Source organism: Myotis daubentonii, chromosome 3 (assembly GCF_963259705.1).
Source record: "Myotis daubentonii chromosome 3, mMyoDau2.1, whole genome shotgun sequence".
NCBI lineage: Eukaryota > Metazoa > Chordata > Mammalia > Chiroptera > Vespertilionidae > Myotis > Myotis daubentonii.
This window is the reverse complement of record NC_081842.1, coordinates 54508636-54531515: the sequence shown is the minus strand read 5'-3', so window position 1 is coordinate 54531515 and position 22880 is coordinate 54508636. Positions and strand designations below refer to the sequence as shown.

The following is a 22880-nucleotide window of genomic DNA, read 5'->3' as shown; positions in this document are numbered from 1 at the left end:
CCAAACCTATGGGCCCTGCCAGAGCAACCAAAGAGAGTCCGTATAATTTTTAACATTCACCTCTCTAAACATCAATGACTTAATTTTGCATGTGACCTCCCTAATTTATATAAAACTAATAGATATATCATTAATTATAACGAAATGCCTATTTTTTCTGGGAGTGTTAATGTCATTTAAAGACTCATAAATGATAAACTTTAGTATTAGTGAAGATATGAATAGATTATTGCAAACAATGCAGGTCATGAAATACAAAGAAAAAAGGTTATGTAACTTTAAAAAATGAACAAAAAATCAGATAGCAATTTCAAAAAAAGATTCGGTTTACTTCAATGAACAAGCATCAGAGTAACTGCTTTTTATGAGCCCAAAGTGACAAGATTAAATCAAGCACAGAGTTATTTATTAAGCCCTAGAGCAACTCAAAAGCTAATGAAAAGGAAAACATGTCAAAACAAACTCAGATCATTTTTGTCTTTCACATTGCTGCTACTCTCTCTCAGTGGCTATATTATCACCAGAACATTAGAAAGGACAGGCAGACAAGCGCCTGAACACTAGAAAGTATAGGCAGCTGCCATGTTAAGATCATGAGGGAAGGATGAAGAAAACTGAGGAGGTATCTAACCTGACATATGTGAGCTGATAAACACCAAAGACTCCCTCGACTCTAGACTTTTTTAGATGACAAAAAGAATCTTTTTTTTTTTAATCCTCACCAGAGGATATTTTTTCCATTTATATTTTTTATTTTTATTTTTTAGAGAGAGAGCGGAAGAGAGGGAAAGACAGAGAGAAATATGGATGTGAGAGAAACACATCGATTGGCTGCATTGAGGGCCCGGGCCAGGGGGGAGCCAGTAACCAAGGTAAGTACCCTTGACCGGAATCAAACCCAGAACCCTTTAGTCCGCAGACACTCCATCCATTGAGCCAAACCAGTTAGGGCAAGAAACCCTTTTTAAAAAAGTTGTTTTCATTGATTTCAGAGAGAGGAAGGGAGAGGGAAAGAGAGAGAGAGAAACATCAATGATGAGAATAATTGATCAGCTTCCTCCTGCACTGCCCCTCCCCACCTACCTCCACTGGGGGTTGATCCTGCAGCCTAGGCATGTGTCCTGACCAGAAATCAAACCATGACATCCTGATTCATGGGTTGAAGCTCAACCACTAAGCCACACCAGCTGGGCAAAAGAAACCTTTGTTTGGTCAAATCACCATCCAAAAGATCATCATTTGGATCTTCTGTTACATGCAGCCAAACACTTTCAGGTTTCACAATTCAGAAAATTAAAACAGAAGAGCAAGCTTATGGTTAAATTTCTTACCCTAAATACTTCATCTAGGCTAGTGTAAGAGTATGTCAAGGAAAAAAAACAATCATAATTCACTTTCAAATATGTAGCTGTAGCTACCAACATCATTTTTGTGGTTATTGTTTGGCCTACTTTATTCTAACAGGTAAGACTTAATCTTAAACCTAACTGATTTACATCAAGGCAAATGCCATTCTAATGCAAAAGAGCATTAACAAGCTACTCAATACACAAAAGCAAGCTGTTTGAACACCTCAACAGAAGAATATTTAAAATCCTAACTAAATTCCGTCATTTAACAAATACTAGGTCCTATTAAATGCCAGAGACTAGGTCCCAAGATTTACCAAAATAAAATGATGCACATTCTTCCTGCCCTTATTCAGCTTATAATTCAGCAAATAATCAAATAAACTTGCTCTGGGAAGTTTTTCTTTGGCATTAACCAAGTTAAAGCCAAGAAGTAAGTCAGAATGTATTCTGAAACTACAGAGGTACTCTTTTAAAATACACTGCCCTTGCTGGTTTGGCTCAGTGGATAGAGCGTCAGCCTGCAGACTGAAGGGTTGTGCAGGAGGCAGCCGATCAATGATTCTCTCTCATCATTGTTGTTTCTATCTCTCTTTCCCCTCTCCCTTCCTCTCTGAAATCAATAAAAATATATATTTTTAAAAATACACTAAGAACCTCCTAGAAATGTGGGCAAAAGATACCTACAAACAATTCACAAATAGCCAACAAACACATGCACACTATTCTCAGTAGTAATCAAAGATACGTAAACTTTAAAAAAGTAAGATATAAAAGAACTATCAAAATGGCATAGATTCTAAAATACCATCACACAGGCTAATAAAATGCTTTCATTAAGCAATCTAATATACTGCTGATACAAACACAAATTAATGTAACCTTTTAGGTATCCCTCATGTTATACTTATTAGGATGCCAATTTTCTGTAAGTATGCTGAAAACTTTTTTTCTCTTAGAAAAAAAAATGGCATTGAAAACGCAGAAGAATTCATAACTAGAGCTTAGAATTTCAAACTACTTACTGTTTCAAAGCTGCCTTTATGCATCAAATCAATGGGTGGCCGGAACAGATCTGCCAGGGTAGTTAGTTTCTTATCTATGGCTCCTCCGTTTCTTAACTCTTGTTCTTGCCGAACTGAAACACAGAAGGATGAGGAAGTTTCAACTAACCATAAAAGGAATAAATCTAACAATATAAAAGACATGTATCAATTGCAAGAATTACTGAACAATGTGCTTGACCTCAAAATGCAAATATAAAATGCGAATTCTGAAAAAAATACAAAGCAAGGTAGGGAGGGAGTCTTAAAACTCAGTGGTGGCTTTCTACCAAAAGATAAGGATAAAAGCAGAAATTTATATTAGTCTCACAATCAAAATATTTCCTTCACATATTAAAAACTAACTTTAGTATAGGAGAAAACTTTCTACTCCATTTATCTAGTTCTAAAAGTAATCTTAATTTACCTGTAGTTTCCAGTTATATTCCCAATCTTCAAAGTTTCTGGCAATAGCAAGAATGACCACTGCTATCACCCTCTCCTGGCAGGGCACAGGATTCCCTGGATAACCTGAGTCAGTTTGGGTTCCCCTTTAACACTCTCCAAAGTTACAAGACCTACTTGTGCTTCAATGAGCTCATTATAAATCAACTACAAAATCAAACATGGTCCAAGAATTTCTCATATATTCTCTCAAACATAACTGTCCTTTTCTTTACAGTTCCATTGCTAAATCAGTACTAATTCCTCTAAAAGTGTAAAGTCAAGATTCTCATTCTAACTTACTCCACAGAAATATATAAACCGATTCTAAACAACTGTAGCCAAAATGTTAATACTGACTGCTTTGGGTGTGGCTTTTTTTTCTATTTTTCAATTCCCCATTGTGTTCACTGACAGATACTAGGATCTTGAGGGTAATCAGTTTTTTACTTTATTATAGTCAGTATTTGAGTGCTCATTCAAAAGCTCATTAAGTTTGTAAATTACTTAAATTTTTACATTATCTTCATCTTTCTTATTCTTCTTCTATCACCGAGTAGTTTAAAATTTAAAACAAATCAGTTCTGGAGAAACAATCACAGACTGAATTCATAATTTTACTTTTAAAATAAGGTGATTCTTCAAAGTAATTAGACCTCATATTAATCATCTTTTTCTTTTTAAGAAAAAGTATATAGACTAGCCAGTTTGGCTCAGTGGATAAAGTGTCAGCCTGCGAACTGAAGGGTCCTGGGTTTGATTCCAATCAAGGGCACATGCCTGGGTTGTGGACTCAATCCCCAGTAGGGGGTGTGCAGGAGGCAGCCAATCAATGATTCTCTCTCATCATTGATGTTTTCATCTCTCTCTCCCTAAAATTAAAAAAAAAAAAAAATGTATATAAATGAAACTAAGAACTTGACCTGTTAGGGAGTGTATAGGAACTTTTCCACATTGTGGTTTTATGCGTGGGAGAGGGAAAAGGAAAGGAGGGGAAGACAAGGAGAGAGACAGACAGAGGGAGGATAAACTGATTCATAGATACCTACTAGTTTCAGTTTGAAAATCCCGAAAACCATCAAATATTGAACGTGCAGGCCGCCGTCTTTTAGGAGCTTTAAGGGGTAAAAATAGAATTATACAAAAATTTAAACATTAATTTTGAAACAATTCTAAAAACTTCCTTATCTATACATATTTGTTTAAAACACTCATAGATTCATAATGGTGTCCCCCTTCAAAAAAAATGAAGTGTTTTATAAACCTTCAAATAATTCATACAGAATTAACTCAACCATCTTCAGCCCAATGATTTTGTTTTACAAATGAGAAAATTAAGGTCCTGTTAAAGAGACTTGACCAAACCTGTGTAAAAGACAAGAAGAAAGAAGATTTTGCGGATGACTCCCATGGAAATGAAGTTGCAAATGTTGCCAATATCTAATTCAGGTTAGCCTAAGGCAGTGATTTTCAACCAGTGTGTCACAAGAATTTTTAAAACATGCAATGTCTGACTATTTAGTGAGGGGCACTAACCTCTTTTCCCTTAGATTGTCAAATGATAACAATAGCCCTAGCCAGTTTTGCTCAGAGTGTTGGACCTTGGATTGAAGGATCTCAGGTTTGATTCCAAGCAGGGGCATGTACCTCGGTTGCAGGCTTGACCCCAGCACTGGTCGGGGTGTGTGTGGGAGGTAACCAATCTATGTGTCTCTCTCTCATCCATGTTTTTTTCTCTCTCTCTGTCTCTCCCCCTCCCTTCCACTCTCTCTAAAAAATATTTAAAAAAAAAAAAATCAGCCGAAACCGGTTTGGCTCAGTGGATAGAACATCGGCCTGCGGACTGAGGGGTCCCAAGTTCGATTCCGGTCAGGGGCATGTGCCTGGGTTGCAGGCACACCGCCAGTGGGAGATGTGCAGGAGGCAGCTGATCGATGTTTCTCTCTCATCGATGTTTCTAGCTCTCTGTCTCTCTCCCTTCCTCTCTGTAAAAAATCAATAAAATATATATATATATAAAAAAAATCAATGGGAAAAATATCCTAGGGTGAAAATTACAAACAAAAAGAAAAAGACAATAGCACACCTGGTATGGCTCAGTGGTTGAATATCAATCTATGAACCAGGAGGTCACAATTCGAATCCCCATCAGGACACATGCTCGATCCCCAATAGGGGGCATGCAGGAGGCAGCCAATCAATGATTCTTTCTCATCACTGATGTTTCTATCTCTACCTCTCCCTTCCTTTCTGAAATCAGTAAAAATATATTTAAAACAAAAAAATGACAACAGCCAACACAACAATAGCCATCCAGTGTGAATCAAACTATACTTATTTTTTTGTCAGATCGGCAAAAAATATATTTTTTGGCACACCACAGAATTTTAGTAATCAGTTTATGTGTGCCATGAGATAAACAAGGTTGAAAATTGCTGACCTAAGGGATCTGACTACCCTTTGGCATAACACTTGAGTAACTAAGTTCTAAATAATAATACTTGAAACTACTTAGTAAATGGGTATACATGTAAAATTATAAATACCAAAAAACACTTAATTTTGGAAGAAAATATTTTCCCTGCAGATACACAATGATTTAGTAACAGAAAAGCAAGTAGAACCATCTTCTGATACCTCTGTATTTTACAGGTGAAGTCTAAAAAGCAATAGTCAAAATGTTATCTTTCTATATGTGTCCTCAAACCTAAAAAAAATTTGCCAGATCATTTGTATACATTACAATAAATAAGGACATTTAATGACTCTCTCAATATGGGTAATAGTCATTGTTGGCTTATCGCATTCCTGGCCAACATGTAACCAGAACAATGTTCCATGTTAATTAATGATGATTAGTAGTAAGATTAGATAGAAAGTATAAAAGTTCCCTATCCCATATCGAAGCTTCTTTCCCAATAACCTGTGTTTGCTATCATATAGGATAATTCTTTCTAAGAACTATTGAGAAACAAACAAACAAACAAACAAACAAACAAACAAAGCAAAAAAATCAGAAGCACACATTAAAAATCTCATTTTCCTTTAAAGCATTATCAGGCTATATATCATTTATGCACATACATATATCAGTATTTATATTTAAAAAGCACCATATCTCGCCCTAGCCAGTTTGGCTCAGTGGATAGTGTTAGTCTGTGGGCCAAAGGGTCAAGGACACATACCTTGGTTGCAGGGTCCTCCCCGATCAGGGCCCTGGTCGGAACGCATGCAGGAGGCAACCAATCGATGTGTTTCTCTCACATCGCTGTTTCTCTCTGTCGTTCCTTCTCTCTTACAAAAAAAAAAAAAAATCAATACCCTCGGGTGAGGATTAACAAAACAAAAAAAAAGCACAATATCTCTAGCAAAGGGATTTGGTAAAAAAAAAAAAAAAAAAGAAAGAAAGAAAGAAAGAAAGAAAGAAAGAAAGAAAGAAAGAAAGAAAGAAAGAAAGAAACTTTCATGTTTTAGTTTTATATTGAATTTTTTAATTTAAATTGAATTTTAGTTGTGTAACATTTATTTAAATTGAATTTTTAAAAATTTAAATATTGCATTATTTTTCCCTCCCTCCCTTACTTTATAAAGAATCAAGGAATGTCATTCTTTTCAATCTTGAAATTATTTTTGATCAAGAGGTCCTATGTCAAATATATGTTTCTAGCAGGAATAATATATTCTCTCAAGAATGCCTTCTTAAAACTCATTATCAGATACATTTTAAGCATAATTAAGGAAGTAAGAGTGTCTTAGGAATAACTACCTAAGACAGCACCCTACTACTGGTAAGGTAGTACATGAAGGTAGTTTTCTTCTACTTTTAAATTGCCAAAAGCAGGCCGATTAATAGTCTCCTCTCTCTCTCTCTCTCTTCCCAAGCCTCCTTCCCTCCTCTCCCACTCTCTCTTTTCCCCCCATACCACCCACCTTCAATTTAGCTCCTCTTTCTAAGGCTCTAGATCTCCTAGTTCTCACTAGGAGGGATTCTCACTAGTTCCTCTTATTGCTAGTTTTCTACCCAACCCCTTTTATTTCTTAGGCTCATAACCTGTTTCCCCCTTATTTATCCTAACTCTAACCAAGAAACTCCCAAGGCCACAATAACTCTAGCCCTACAACCATTACTCTTGCCTGCCTCTTCAGTATGTGGTTTCCTGGATCTTCCAGACCATCTGCTATAAAGTAAACATCAGTCCTAGGTATTCTCACTCTGCTGCCTACTTAATAAGAGTGCTGGCCACTGAGGCTAAAGAGACTAACCTACAAAGAGCTAAAAGAGCTGAAAGGAGCTTCATATTTAGGAGAGTGGGGCAGGTGAAGAAAAAAATTTAGTGAGAAGAGTGACACTGTTTCACATTTTCACAAATCTGTTAATAACTGGCTTAAAAGAAGATATCTGAATTTTCGGATGTCCTTCTGCATTCTATTCTGCAATCTGCTGCTATTCCTTTAAAGTATATGCAGAAAATTAAAATTCAACCTTACATAGTCATGTAATTGTAAAAAGGAATATTTTAATAGTGTTTTAATATAATTCCTCTGATTCTACACCAACATTCAACCAGTGGTTGCAATTTAGAATCTGATATCTCATTAATGAACTTTTCATATCTGCTCCATTAAAGTCGATAGGCCTATGGAGTAGGCAGTCTCTAAGACTGCTCCCAATTATCTCTATCTCCTGATATTCATAACCTATATGTGGATAGCCTGAGTATGAGCAGGATCGAATAGAATGTGGCAGAGGTGAGAGTATTGGATGATATGTCACTTCCAAGATTAGATTTAAAAAGATGGTGGTGGCTTCCATTTGGGAAGCCCTCTCTGGCTCTCTCATTTGTTCTTTGATAGGGACCTGATGTCTCCAACCAACCAACAGCCACATGAGTGGGCTCAGAAAGAGAGGTCTTTCTCTATTCAAGCTATGAGATGAGTGTAGCTCAGTCTGATACCTTGATTATACCCTGTGAAAGACACTAACCAAAGGAACCTGGTTAAGCTACACCTGGATTCCTAACCCACAGAAACTGAGAAATAACAAACGTTTGTTGTTTCAGAATGCTAAATTTTGGAACAATTTATTACACAGCAGTAGATATCTAATCTCTCTATATACATATGCAATCCAGTATGAGTAGATCTTTTGCCTATGTACAGTTTTATAACATCATGTATTGATCTTTTGGAATTATCTGTTCAGTCCTAGCCGGTTTGGTTCAGTAGATAAGAGCGTCGGCCTATGGACTGAAGGGTCCTGGGTTCGATTCTGGACAAGAGCACATACCTTGGTTACAGGCTCCTCCCCAGCCCATGCAGGAGGCAACTAATCAATGTGCTTCTCTCACATCGATGTTTCTTTCTGTCTTAACCTCTCTCTTCCACTCTCTCTAAAAATCAATGACAAAATATCCTCAGGTGAGGATTAACAAAAAAATTAAAAATAAAATATGTTCACTGAGTTATGCAAACAATTCAAATATTAACCATTTCATTATGCAATATTTTAAAAATCACCATTTTAATGTCACCAATAATCTCATCAGAAAGTCTTTTAAAAAGTGAGGCACTATTAAGCTCACAATCATGGATATAAACTTTCTAAATTACAATTTCTGATTGAAAACTTAAAATAAAAAACCTCAACTGAGGATATTTTTTCCATTGATCTTTTTTTTTTTTAAATATATTTTATTGATTTTTTACAGAGAGGAAGGGAGAGGGATAGAGAGTTAGAAACATCGATGAGAGAGAAACATTGATCAGCTGCCTCCTGCATACTCCCTACTGGGTATGTGCCTGCAACCAAGGTACATGCCCTTGACCGGAATCGAACCTGGGATCCTTGAGTCCACAGGCTGACGCCCTATCCACTGAGCCAAACCGGTTAGAGCTCCATTGATCTTTAGAGAAAGAGTGAAAGGGAGGGAGGAGGAAGAAGGGAGGGAGGGGGAGAGGGAGGGAGGGAAGGAGAAAGAGAGGGGAAGAAATATCAATATGAGAGAGACATACTGATTGGTTGTCCCCCACACATGTCCCAACTGGGGATGGGGATCAAACTTGCAACCAAGAGACATGTCTTTGATCAGAAATCAAACCCAAGACTCTTCAGACTAACGCTCTAACCACTGAACCAACTGGCCAGGGCTCTGCTTGAAGCTTTTTTAAAAAAATTACTGGTAACAAATAATATCAGTTGTTTGCCTTGAAGCAGTAACAGGCTTTGTTTATATTTTAAAAAATGCCTGTCCAATGCCTAAATCTAAATAACCATAGTCTGTCCAAAGGAAAAAAAATAAACAAATGGACTATATCAAACTTAAAAGGTTTTGCACAGCAAAGTAAACCATCAACAAAACAGAAAGACAATCTACTAAATGGGAGAAGCAATTTGTCAATGGTACATCTGATAAGGGGTTAATATCCAAAATTTATGAAGGACTCATGCAACTCAACACCAAACACCCCCCCCCCCAACAAGCCAATTAAAAAATGGCAGAGGATGCCCTGGCTGGTTTGGCTCAGTGGATAGAGAGCTCAGTAGATAGAGCACTGGTGTGCGGACTGAAGGGTCCCGGGTTTGATTCTGATCAGGGGCATGTGCCTGGCTTGTGGGCTCGATCCCCAATGGGGGGCATGCAGGAGGCAGCTGATCAGTGATTCTCATCATTGATGTTTCTATCTCTATCCCCTTTCCTTCTCCCTTCATCTCTGAAAATAAATATTTTTTTTAAAAAAAAGGCAGAGGACCCAGATACATACTTCTCCAAAAAAGACATACAGATAGATGAACCACAGACATATGAAAAAATACTCAATGTCACTAACTGTCAGAGAAATGTAAATTGAAACCATCCTATATAATAAAAGAGAAACATGCAAACTAGCCGTCTTTCTGCTACACTCAAGCCATGCCCACCAATCAATCAGGAGCGAGTATGCAATTTAACTCAACTAAGATGGCTGCAGCCACGGAGCTGGAGCAAGCAGGATGCTTGGGTTGGCCCAGGCGATGGAGGAAGCCAAGCTTCCCGCCTGCCCTGGCTGGCCCTCGGGTCCGCTCAAGGCTACATAGTTTCAATTATAGAAGACAAATAAATCCCGGAAATAAAGGAAAAAAGAAAAAAAGGAGAGGCTGGGAGCTTGGGTTGCCGGGGCCCACGGCCATCCTCAAAACGGCCATCAGCCCCTCACCCAGGCTGGCCAGGCACCCCAGAGGGACTCCTTCACCCTGAAGAGACTGTGGGCAGCTTGAAAACAGCCATCAGCCCCTCACCCAGGCTGGCCAGGTACCCCAGTGGGGCCCCCACCCTGAAGGGGGTGTGGCCAGCCTGAAAACGGCCCTCAGCCCCTCACCCAGGCTGGCCAGGCACTCCAGAGGGACCCCCCACACCCTGAAGGGGCTGTGACCAGCATGCAAACAGCCATCAACCCCTCACCCAGGCTGGCCACACCCCAATTGGGTGAGGGTCCCCACTGGGGGGCTTGGTCAGCCTGAAAACGGCCCTAAGCCCCTCACCCAGACTGGCCAGGCACCCCAGCAGGACCCCCCACCCTGATCCGGGACACCCTTCAGAGCAAACCAGCCAGCCCCCACCCATGCACCAGGCCTCTCTCCTATATAATAAAAGGATAATATGCAAGCTGACCCTAACAGCTGAACGACTGGGAATGACTGGTCACTATGACACACACTGACCACCAGGGGGCAGATGCTCAATGCAGGAGATGCCCCCTGGTGGTCAGTGTGCTCCCACAGGTGGAGCTCTGCTCAGCCACAAGCCAGGCTGATGGCTGCCAGCACAGCAGTGGTGGTGGGAGCCTCTCCTGCCTCCTCAGCAGCACTAAGGATGTCCGACTGCAGCTTAGGCCTGCTTCCCGCTGGCAAGTGGACATCCCCCAAGGGCTCCTGAGCTGCCAGAGGAATGTCTGACTGCCAGCTTAGGCCCGATCCCCTGGTGAGCGGGCCTAAGCCAGCAGGTGGACATCCCTTGAGGGATCCCAGATTGCGAGAGGGCACAGGCCAGGCTGAGGGACCCCCCGGAGTGCACACATTTTTGTGCACCAGGCCTTTAGTAATGATATATCACCTGACACTTGTAAGAATGGCTATCAATAAATCCACCAACAGCAAGTGTTGGCAAGGATGTGGAGAAAAGGGAACCCTCATGCACTGTTGGTGGGAATGCAGATTGATGCACCAGTATGGAGGCTCCTCAAAAAATTAAAAATGTTGCCCTGGCCAGTTTGGGTCAGTGGTTAGAGCATTGGCCAGAGTACTGAACAGTTGTGGGTTTAACTCCAGGTCAAGGGCACGTACCTCAGTTGCAGGTTCAATAACCAGCCCCAGTGAGGACACAAGTGGGAGGCAACCAATCAATGTGTCTCTCTCATGATGATGTTTCTTCCTCCACTCCCTCTAAAAAAATCAATGGAAAAAATATCCTTGCTAAAGATTAACAACAACAAAAAATTCCAAGTTTGTCAGCAATCAAGTAAAAGTAATGTCCCATGAAAAAAGCAGCTAATTTAGCTTGCAACTCAAACAACTGTACAAGAACTTTTCCTTAAAACCACAGTATCTCAATATGCAGAAGTGTTTTGTGCATACATCCTATTTCATCAAACAGAATAGTTTAAAAAACATGTATTCAAGGGTTAAGATTAAATGAAATTAATTTTTACTGCTTCATCAAGATATTAAACAAAATTGTCTTTTTTAAAAAACTGCAAGTGTGTGGCAATGAAGAATTCAATGAGTAGTAAGTAGTACAGTTTGGTGCCACTACCCTGATTTAATTAAGATGCAGCAGTTTGACCCATCATTACTTTTGAGCCATCAATCCAAATATCAACACAGTGAAAAAAGCAAGTAACTTCTTGGCATTATATGAATATAATAATAGTTTTGATCTTACAGATACCCTGAAAAGGTAATGGAAACCCCTGACCACACTTTAAGAATCTCACTTTAGCCCAGCTGGTGTGACTCAGTGGTTGAGCATCAACCTATGAACCAGGAGGTCACAGTTCAATTCCCCATCTGGGCAAATGCCAGGGTTCTGGACTTGATCCCCAGTGGGGGCATGCAGGAGGATGATTCTCTCTCATCATTTATGTTTCTATCTCTCTCTCTCCCTAAGGTCCTCTCTGAAATCAATAAAAAAATATATATTTTTTTAAATCACACTTTAAATTAATACTGTCCTAAAAAGAAATAATTCTCTAAAGACCTTCCTTAAGTTATAATAAGGAACAATAGTAACAGTTTGGACTGAATTCCTAATTGTATAAAGTCATTCTCATCCTCTTCCTAATGTATATCAAACCAGAGATAAAAGGAGGAAAGTGAGATTTCAAATGGGAACTCTTTTGCCTCTGTTCAATAATAAACAGCACAAAATCTATTTCCTGTTGTCTTTCTCCACTCAAAGATCTCGCCTTCTTCCTTGCAATAAAGAAAAGATAAAGCTCCCAAGGTATTACTCCTTGGCTCTAAAAATCTATTCACAACATTTATATTTTTAAAAATTATTACTTGCTTTATTCTGGAATATTAACAACACAATGGCTAAATCAAACAACACAGAAAGCACATATTATACTTCAATATTCAGATCTTATCATTTTCTTCCTTCCATCTCTATTTCTGAATTGAAACAGTATATTACTTTATTTCTTGCTACAGTAAACTCCAAAGTTAAAGATCAATCTTTAAAAAAAAACCACCTCTCAACTAAGGTGCTTTTTCAAATCAAAAGATATGGCCCTGGCCTGTGTGGTCCAGGTGGTTGGGCATCATCCCATGCACCAAAAGGTCGCAGGATGGATTCCAGGTCAGCGCTCATAACCCAGGATGCTCACTCGGATTCCCAGTGGGGGGCTTGCAGGAGGCAATGAATCGATGGATGTTTCTCTCTCACATTGGTATTTCTCTCTCGCCCTCTTCCTCTCCTTCTAAAATCAATGAAAAACATATTTTTTTAAAAAATGATATGTTTTATACAAAACTAACGAACAAAATAGAAACAGACTCATAGATACAGAGAACAGACTGACAACTGTAGAGGGGAGGGAGCAGGGGTCTGGGTGAAAAAGGTTTAAGTAAAAAAGGATTAAGTAAAAAACAAAACAAAACAACCCTCATAGACAGATGACAGGAGAGGGTAAAGGGGGGATAAGTGGTGATGTAAAGAGACTTGACTTGGGGTGGTAAACACACAATACAATATACAGATGATGTATTATAGAACTGTACGCCTGAAACCTTTAATTTTATTAACCAGTGTCACCCCAATAAATTCAATGTTTAAAAAGATATGGTTTATATGCTTTTCTTCATCCCTGTCTTACTTTGTTCTCCTTTAGTCTAGTTTAGCTATAAAACTTTTCATAGGCCTATTTCTCTGCATTACTGTCCTCAGTATGTACTATATAGATTTCTATGCATTTGTCTACCCAACTAGATTACTTTATCTTCAATTTTTTAATATACCTTTTAATGTCTACAATATTTGGCTCACAGAAGGTAAATAAGTGTTTATGAGACTAAAACTATAAATTTTCTTTAAATCTGGTTAAACATCCTCCTATTTTCTACCATACTTTCTTTGCACCCAGATAGATAAAATTTTTTTTTACATGGATAAGGTATCATTTCTCCTTTGTTCAAAATAGGAATAGCTTGTCTAGAAATTAAAGAAGAGTGAATGTAAGGCATATCAAGACAGTAAGATTATGACAGTCAGGTAGATATCCATAACATAAAATAATTGGCATCTTTAATGAGAGACTGACTGGTTTCCATTATAAGGCAGCAGTTCTTTTTGCTAATTTTACTCCCTTTGGCTTCTTGTAACAAATATCAATGTTTTAATCTAGTTCACTCCTTGGAAAGATCAATTGTACAACTTTCCTGAAAAGAATACAGAATTACAAGATAAGAATTGACTCTATACTTGAAGTAACAATTTGAGCAAGCCTTCACATCTTTTGATTGCTTCATTAAAATCCTAGAAACAACAACAAAGTCAAACAAAACTAAGGAAAAAAGGGAAACTTACCACCAAACAAAGGTTCTGGTTCTACCAATATTTCCTGCTTTTGAGGAATTGGGGCACGAACTTCTTCTCTATTAAAAAAAGTGGGAAAATATCAAAATTAAACAGTTTTTTTGCTACCTGTTCCCTCTGTAACTATTGTGAATGCATTCAAATTAATAAGTAAAATGAGTACCAATCTTAGTGAATTTTAGGAACCACAGTGATAAATGATTGTTAGATGGTTTCCATATAGAGATCAATTGGAATAAAGTACATGGCACAGATATCTCAAATAATTTACAAAGGAAGAGAACAAACAAAAATAAAAAGTATTTCCCCTTTCCTCTCAAGTTCTCTACCTTAAATTCTTTCCAAGAAAAAGAGAGGGAATTTAAAAAAAAAAAATCAGGCGAAAAATTTAATTGAAAAATATTGGCTTAATAAAAGCACTATTACTACCATATCAAATAAGTAATTAAATTACACTGATATAGTAAAATAAGCTTAAACAAACATGCAGTGAATTTTATGCTAGTTATGAAGATGGCCAACACAGGTATTGCCCTGAATTATTTATTAAGTAGATCCTACTATACACAAAACAGAAAAAGTAATTACTCCTCTTATAAAAGCCTATAAACTCGTCAAAGTTTACCTCTATAGAGTTTACTAATAATCTATCTCTCCCAGTAAAAAAATACTTTAGATATACTGTTAAAATGGTGTATGTTCCTTTAAATATTAGTTTATTTTATAGTTTTAACCCAAATACTAAATTCTGCTGATTAATTTTCATAGCAAATAGTAAGTTCCAAATTTATTATCTTCCTGCTTACAATAAATGTTAATTTAAGTTAGGCCCTATGTTTTCCATTCAGATGTGTCTAATAGTAATAGCTGAACTGAAGGCCCTGTTTTTTGATATCTGAGAATTGAAAATCCAAAACATACTTTATGAAATAAGGCTTGTATATTCATTTGTCAACAAGAACTAACATCCTGTAATCAAATAACTAGACAAAGAAATATGCAATAATCCAAATGACTGAAGAATAAAGGATAATTCAAAATTATGTTAATACTTTTTCCTATTAGATTATCATTCACTGCTTACACACAGAATTTCATTGATCTGAAGGAACAATGTGTCTGTAAGAGGAAGCTCTTAATCCTCTTCCATCAAAGAAAAATAGGTCATTATTTTAAGAAAACTAATAATTTAAAAGACATCTTTTACCTAAATAAATCTTTCCATTATTAGCATACCTCACTTTTACATATCCTATCTAATAAAAGAGAAAAATGGTAATTGGCATACGACGATACCCTTTTCATTGGCTAATCAGGGCTATATGCAAATTAACTGCCAACTAAAATTGGCAGTTAACTGCCAACTAAGATTGGCAGTTAACTGCCAACAAGATGGCGGTTAATTTGCATATGTAGGCACAATGCAGGGAGGCGAAAGGGAAAGCAGGAAGAAGCCCCCTGCCACTGACAGTGATCGGAAACCCAGGGGGGAGCTAAGAGCTGGGGGGGGGAGGGCAAAGAATCAGGCGCCTTTGCCGCCCTGGCCAGTGATAGCAGGAAGTAGGGGTGGAGCCAGCGATGGGAGCTGGGCACAGTCAAAGCTGGCAGTCCCGGGAGCTAGGGGTCCCTTGCCTGGGCCTAAAGCGGAGCCCAGGATAGCGGTGGCGCTGCAACTGCAGGTCCCCGCTGCCCGGGCCGGACGCCTCAGCCAGAGGCATTAGGCCTGGGCAGGGGCGGAGCCTGCAACCACGGGGAGCTGGGGGGTCCCCTGCCCAGGCCTGACACCTCTGCCGGAGGCCTCAGGCCTGGTCAAGGGGCCGATCCGGTGACTGGTGATCGGAGGGTGATGAGGGTCAACTCCTCTGGCCGAGGCATCAGGCCTGGGTGGGGGGCGGAGGCAGGGATTGGGGGGATATGATGGTCCCCTTGCCCAGGCCTGTAGCCTGGGTCAGAGGCATCAGGCTTGGGCGGGGGGTGGAGCAAGTGATCAGAGGGAGATGGGGGTCCCCTGCCCAGGCATGATTCCTGGGCCAGAGGCCTCAGGCCTGGGCGGGGGCCAGAGCCAGTGATCGGGGGGAGATGGGGTCCCCTGTCCAAGCCTGACACCTCTGGCGGAGGCATCAGGCCTGGGCAAGGGGCCGATCAGGTGATCAGAGGGTGATGGGGGTCTACGCCTCTGTCAGAGGCGTCAGGCCTGGGCAAGGGGCCGATCCTGCGATTGGAGGGTGATGGGGGTCAACGCCTGAGGGCTCCCAGTATGTGAGAGGGGGCAGGCTGGGCTGAGGGACACTCCCCCCGCCACACACACACACACACACACACACACACACACACACACACACCCAGTGCATGAATTTCGTGCACCAGGCCCCTAGTACATATATAATTATTTCAATCAGTAGTTGTCCCTCTACAGAAAGACTTGACTACTACATATTTGAGGGTATCTGTTCCAAATTGTTAACTACCAAACAAGATGGAAGAATGGAATAGAATAAGGTGAACTGTAAAGGGTGAAAATTACAGTTTAGGAATTAGAAGCCACTATCAAATGTTAACCAATTAGCAATACAAATAATCTAAGTCAAATTATAATGTAATTCAGTAGGGAAAAACATTCATTTATCAAAACTATTTCAAACACAATTAAGGTATTTCCCAAATCTGCTGTGAATAACTGTTACCCAAGTTTCTATAAAATTAATGATGTTTTCATATTGATTTGAACGCTAAGTTGAGAGAGAATGGGATATCACACCTGAACTATATGGCCAAGATTGTGAGAGAAAAGAACTTTATAAAATATTAATAATGATCTCTAAAGTTCATGCTTCATGTGGAAACGATATTACTCTGGAACCTGGAACTATATCAATAAAAGAGGAAAGAATGTCCTGAATGTTATTTGGCCTCTAAAATCTTTGTCTAATTTAGTAAAAATAAAATCCATGTCTTCTGTCTATCCCTATTTAAAGAGATTCCTCTATTATGAGTATTATGTCTTAAGGATCTTTTAAATTTTGTGTTTTGTTTTGTTTTTAAATGTTTGAGTAACATTCATTTCTAGTATTTTCCAAAAACTGTTGGAATTTTGCCCAAAAGGTATTCATTTCAAACTCTCATTGGTATCAAATGTAAAGGGCAAAAAATAACAAATTTACTTAACATTTATGACTATTCTCTATATAGTGCCATATACAGTAGGTGCTTCTAATAACCTAACTACGTTATAAAAGACTACAATTATTTTTCAAAATTTTTTCACGGCAGCTCAAAACTTTCCTAGGACAATGTAAGAAAATCCAGAATTGGGAAATCTCAACTTTATTGGGTTTTACTTCCATATCTGCTACTTAAAGGCTGTGTGTGTAACTTGAGAAAATGGCCTTGCCTCTGTTTCCTCAACTGTAAAACATGGGTAATAATGCCATCCTACAGGATTCTTTTGAGGATTAAATAATAGATAAGACATAACAGTGCTTTCGAGAATTTAAAATAAGTATAAAAATTTCTATTTGACACTTTTTCAGATGCTCTCAACTATATTTTCTTCAAATACTGAGAATTAACCTGATAAAAATGCAGTTACTCAATATAACAGTAACAGGCAGGGGGTTGCTCCTAACAAGAAATAATAAATTCATACTCTGTGTGTGGTCTAACAGTGGAGACACTTGCTGAACTGGTACTGGGCTCTTCAGCAATTCCACCACCATCCAAAAACATTGTGACTGCCATCTCCAGATTATTGTTGCAGGCTTCAAGCATGTGTTTCCCAACACTTTCACTTGCACCTGAAATAGCAGAAAGGTTAAAGGTTAAAAAAAAAAAGACACCTTTTTATATTCAGTACTTAGAATTCAGAATTCCCCAAAACAGTACATTTTCCCTTTAAGAATGAATAACTTAGCCCAACTGGTGTGGTTCAGTGGTTGAGCCCATGAACCAAGAGTTCCCTGGTTCGATTCCCGGTCAGGGCACATGCTCAGGTTGTAGGCTTGATCCCCAGTAAGGTGTGTGCAGGAGGCAGTCAATCTATGTCTCTCTTTCATAGATGTTTCTTTCTCTCTATCCCTCTCCCTTCCTCTCTCTCTCTAAAAATCAATAAAAACATATTTTAAAAAAACACAAATGTCTTTTAAAAAAAAACCTATTTAAACTTCTAAACTGTTGGGACATTCTCCCTCTCAGGAGCATGCCTGTGCCTTTCCCTTCCCCCTCCTCTTCCCCACTGGTGTGCATTTCCCAAACTCTAAGGGTCGCCACAAGACTTGCAACCAGGGGAGCAAATGGGCAGTGGCAGCTCAACCCAGGCTAACTCCCTGAACCTGTATCCAAGGCCCTTTCCTCTAACTTTCCAGTGAGCCAGAGCAGCCCCACCTAGGCTCTCTCCTGTTGCTTTTTCTATCCTAAGCCCTTCCCTGTTTCACTGTCCCCAGCTTTAATAAACATAATCTCAAAATAATTATAAAATAAAACAAATTTCTACCCTATTTTATAAAATAAAATAAACAAAATGTGGCATAGACAGAGATAGAAAAGAAAGTAGCCCTAGCTGGTTTGTATCGGTGGTTAGAGTGCTGGCCTATGGACTGAAGGGTCTTGGCTTCAATTCCTGGTCAAAGGCATGTACCTTGGTTGCCGGCCCTGGTTGAAGTACGTGCTGGAGGCAACCAGTCAATGTGTCTCTCTCACATAGATGTTTCTCTCTCTCTCTCTCTCTGTCTCCCCCTCCTTTCTACTCTAAAAAATCAATATAGGAGAAACCAAGATGGCAGCATAGGCAAACACCGGAAATTGCTGCCTCCCACAACAAATTCAAAAATACAACTAAAAGACAAAACGGACATCATCCAGAACCACAGGAAGGCTGGCTGAGTGGAAATTCTACAACTAGAAGGAAAGAGAAAAGCACACTGAGACCCAGAGGAGGTGCGGAAGTGCAGAGGTATGGAGGAGAACGCAGCAGGGGCTGGCAACTGAGGACGTGGCTGTCTTTTTGAATCAGGAGGGAGTCACAAGCCCCCGGCTGCTCTGAACTCCATTTCCGGGTGAGTCTCTGGGGACCCAGACTCATACGGGGAGAGACTGGACTGTCTGGCAGCAGGCAGAGACTGGACTGTCTGGCAGCAGGCAGAACTCGGAACTTGAGGGCGGCTTTCTCTCGGGGGGGGGGGGCGGGTGCTTGCAGGCATTACCAGGACACTGAGACGCAGGGCCCCTTAGGGCAGGGCTGAGGATCAGCCAGAGCTGCTTGCTCCACCCTGTTGATTCCCTGAGACCCCGCCTCACCCAAGCTGCAGCAGAGGCTTTTGCATATGAATGCCCTGGCCCTTTGCAATCTGAAAATTACCTAACAAACTGTAGCTGGACCAGACAGACCCAGAACTTCCAAAAGAAGGCCCAAGGCCCCACAGCAGCATGCATTGCTTCACAACTGGACCTCATTTGGGCACCTCCAAACCCCAAACAAGGAAGGGGAATCTGCAGATCTCTTCATAGCTCCTGCTGGGTAGCCTCAGGCAGAGGCTAAATTAGCACTTCCTTAGATCCAAGAGCCAGTGTACCCAGTGGTCAGAGTGGGACCATCCAATTACAACTCCTCAGATCCATAAGGGACACACTCAGGGGGCAGACTCAGTGAGCACCAAAGCCCCACTGAAGCAAGTCTTGCCTCATAAGGGTGTCTTCAGCACAGAAGTTCTCCCACTGCAGACACAGCTGACTCTCACAGCCAATTGGCCTGGAGGTCAATTCCTCCCAGTGATACCTACAACAATCAAGGCTTAACTACAACAAGACTGTGCACAAAGCCCACAAAGGGGTGCACCAAGATTGTCCACCTCAGGTAATTGGGGAGGCTGAGTCACTGGGCCCTATAGGACACCCAGCACACAAAGCCACTCTACCAACACAGGGAAGCATAAAAAATGTGGAGACAAAGAAACAGGTCACAAATGACAGAAATGGAGGAAAGCAAACTACTGGATATAGAGTGGAAAACCACACTTTTAAGGTTTTTCAAGAACTTTCTAGAAACCGCCGACAAACTTAATGAGACCCTCAAGAAATCTAGTGAGACCCTCGAGGTTATGATAAAGGACCAACTAGAAATTAAGCATACACTGACTGAAATAAAGGATATTATGCAGACTCCCAACAGCAGACTAGAGGATCGCAAGAATCAAATCAAAGATTTGAAATATGAAGAAGCAAAAAACACCCAACCGGAAAAGCAAAATGAAAAAAAGAATCCAAAAATACAAAGATAGTGTAAGGAGCCTCTGGGACAGCTTCAAGCATACCAACATCCGAATTATAGGGGTTCCATAAGAAGAGAGCAAGATATTGAAAACCTATTTGAAGAAATAATGACAGAAAACTTCCCCTACCTGGTGAAAGAAATAGACTTACAAGTCCAGAAAGCGCAGAGAACACCAAACAAAAGGAACCCAAAAAGGACCACACCAAGACACATCATAATTAAAATGCCAAGAGCAAAAGACAAAGAGAGAATCTTAAAAGCAGCAAGAGAAAGGAACTCAGTTACCTACAAGGGAATACCCATACGACTGTCAGCTGATTTCTCAACAGAAACTATGCAGGCCAGAAAGGAGTGGCAAGAAATATTCAAAGTGATGAATGCCAAGAACCTACAACCAAGATTACTTTATCCAGCAGAGCTATCATTCAGAATTGAAGGTCAGGTAAAGAGCTTCACAGATAAGGAAAAGCTAAAGGAGTTCATCACCACCAAACCAGGATTATATGAAATGCTGAAAGGTATCCTTTAAGAAGAGGAAGAAGAAGAAAAAGGTAAAGATACAAATTATGATCAACAAATACACATCTATCAACAAGTGAATCTAAAAATCAAGTGAATAAATAATCTGATGAACAGAATAAACTGGTGATTATCATAGAATCAGGGGCACTGAAAGGGAGTGGACTGACTATTCTTGGGGGGGGAGGGGTGTGGGGGATGCTAGAAGAGACTGGACAAAAATCGTGCACCTATGGATGAGGACAGTGGGGGGGGGGTGAAGGGGGGGGTGGGAACCGGGTGGAGGGGAGCTATGGGGGAAAAAGAGGAACAAATGTAATAATCTGAACAATAAAGATTTAATTTAAAAAAATCAATACAGACAAATATCCTCATGTGAGGATTAACAAAAAAAGTAGCAGCATTAAAAGTTTTCCTTCATAATAAAACAAAAACTAAATATTTACCTGACATTTCTTTAAATGGACTGACTATATATTTGTTAATAAACTGAAAAAGATAAAGAAAAATCAAAGACTACATTCTAGAAAATTGAAAAATTATTAAAGAATACATTTCAGTTAGTATTTCTCTCTTTTTTTGTAAATCCTCACCTGAGGGTAAGTTTTTATTGATGTTAGAGAAAGGGAGAGAGAAACATTAATCAGTTGCCTCCCATATGTACCTTGACCAGATATCAAACCCACAACTTGGGTTTATGCCCTGACCAGGAATCGAACCCACAAGCTTTTGGTGTAAGTCTCTCCAGCCAACAGTATTTCACTTCTATTAAAAAGGAAGCATTTTGCCCTAGCTGGTTTGGCTCAGTGGATAGAGCATCAGACTAAAGGGTCCCAGGTTGAATCCAGTCAAGGGCACATGCCTAGTTATGGGATCCATCCCCAGTGAGGGGGAGTGCAGGAGGCAGCCGATCAGTGATTCTCTCTCATCATTGATGTTTCTATCTCTCTTCCTCTCCCTTCCTCTCTGAAATAAAAAAAAATTAAAAAGGAAGCACTTTTCCTAACAATGGGAGAGTAATGGGATAGAACATTTTTGTCAAAGATATAACTAAGTCAAAACCTGGTAAGAAATGTTAACCTTCATCATTTAAAACTGGCCCTATCACACACTTACACATTTGTAAAGCCAGCATAGTCTTCCAGATGCAATATAAATTAGAAAAATAATTTTACAATATGTATCAAGAAACATAAAAATACTCATTCCTTTTTTTGACCCAGTAATTTGGGTTTCTAGTAAAAAGATGTATTCTCTATTATTTACTCTATATAATACATGAATAAACATACTCAGTGTAACTTCAGTTAAAATGAAAAAATGAAAACAACATAAATATCCAATAGAGTCTGATTTATAGAATCTATTTGATAAAACATACTGTAGTCATTAAAAAGCATCACAGGGCCCGGTCAGTGCGGCTCAATGATTGAGCATTGACCTATGAACCAGGAGGTCACGGTTCAATTCCAGCTTGGGGCATAGGCCTGGTTGCGGGCTCAATTCCCAGTGTGGGGTGTGCAGGAGGCAGCCAATCAATGATTCTCTCTCATCATTGATGTTTCTCTCTCTCTCTCCTTCTCCTGTCCTATCTGAAATCAATAAAAATATATTTAAAAGGAAAAAAAAGCTTCTCAGGCTTCCCATTGGGATGACTTTCCTTCTACCTGAATGCTGTCCCTTAAATCTACTTCAGTGAGGTCTGCTGGTTGTGTGTGTAGGGGGAGGAGAGGGACTGAAAATGTCTTTACTTTGCTGTCATTCCTGAAAGAGTTTTACTGAATACATGTTCTATTTTATTAAGGCTGACAGCTATTTTCTCTCAGTACATTGAAGATAGCATTCCAATGTCCTATAGCTTCTGTTGTTGCTTCTGGGAAATCAGTTGCTAAAGAAAAACATTTGTATAGCAATCTGTTGTTTCTCTCCAGCTGCTTTTAAGATCTGTCTTTGGTCCTCTGTATTTTCACTCTAATTTGTCAGGGCTTATTTTATTTCTCCTTCTTGGGATTCACTGGACTTCCATGATATATAAGAACTATTACCTTTTATCAACTCTGAAAAATTCTCAGCCACTTTTATTTAATAACTAGAGGCCCGGTGCACAAAAATTTCTGCACTCGGGCAGGTCCCTCAGCCCAGCCTGTGCCCTCTAGCAATCTGGGACCCCTCAAGGGATGTCCACCTG

At 39.7% G+C, this 22880-nt stretch overlaps 1 protein-coding gene across 3 annotated transcripts in view; it reads right to left on the bottom strand.

Annotated features, from left to right (window-relative positions):
* The window catches only part of UBXN7 (UBX domain protein 7), a 93011-nt gene that overhangs the window by 37394 nt on the left and 32737 nt on the right, over nucleotides 1-22880 (bottom strand). For 2 of the 3 annotated variants that reach the window (XM_059687500.1, XM_059687501.1), the window contains exons 2-5: nucleotides 17555-17702; nucleotides 13900-13967; nucleotides 3886-3951; nucleotides 2375-2487 (exon numbers count right to left, since the gene is read on the bottom strand). In XM_059687500.1, the coding sequence (XP_059543483.1) occupies nucleotides 2375-2487; nucleotides 3886-3951; nucleotides 13900-13967; nucleotides 17555-17702 (395 nt within the window). The remainder of the gene's footprint in view (nucleotides 1-2374; nucleotides 2488-3885; nucleotides 3952-13899; nucleotides 13968-17554; nucleotides 17703-22880) is intronic. The other variant, XM_059687502.1, reaches the window with a different exon arrangement.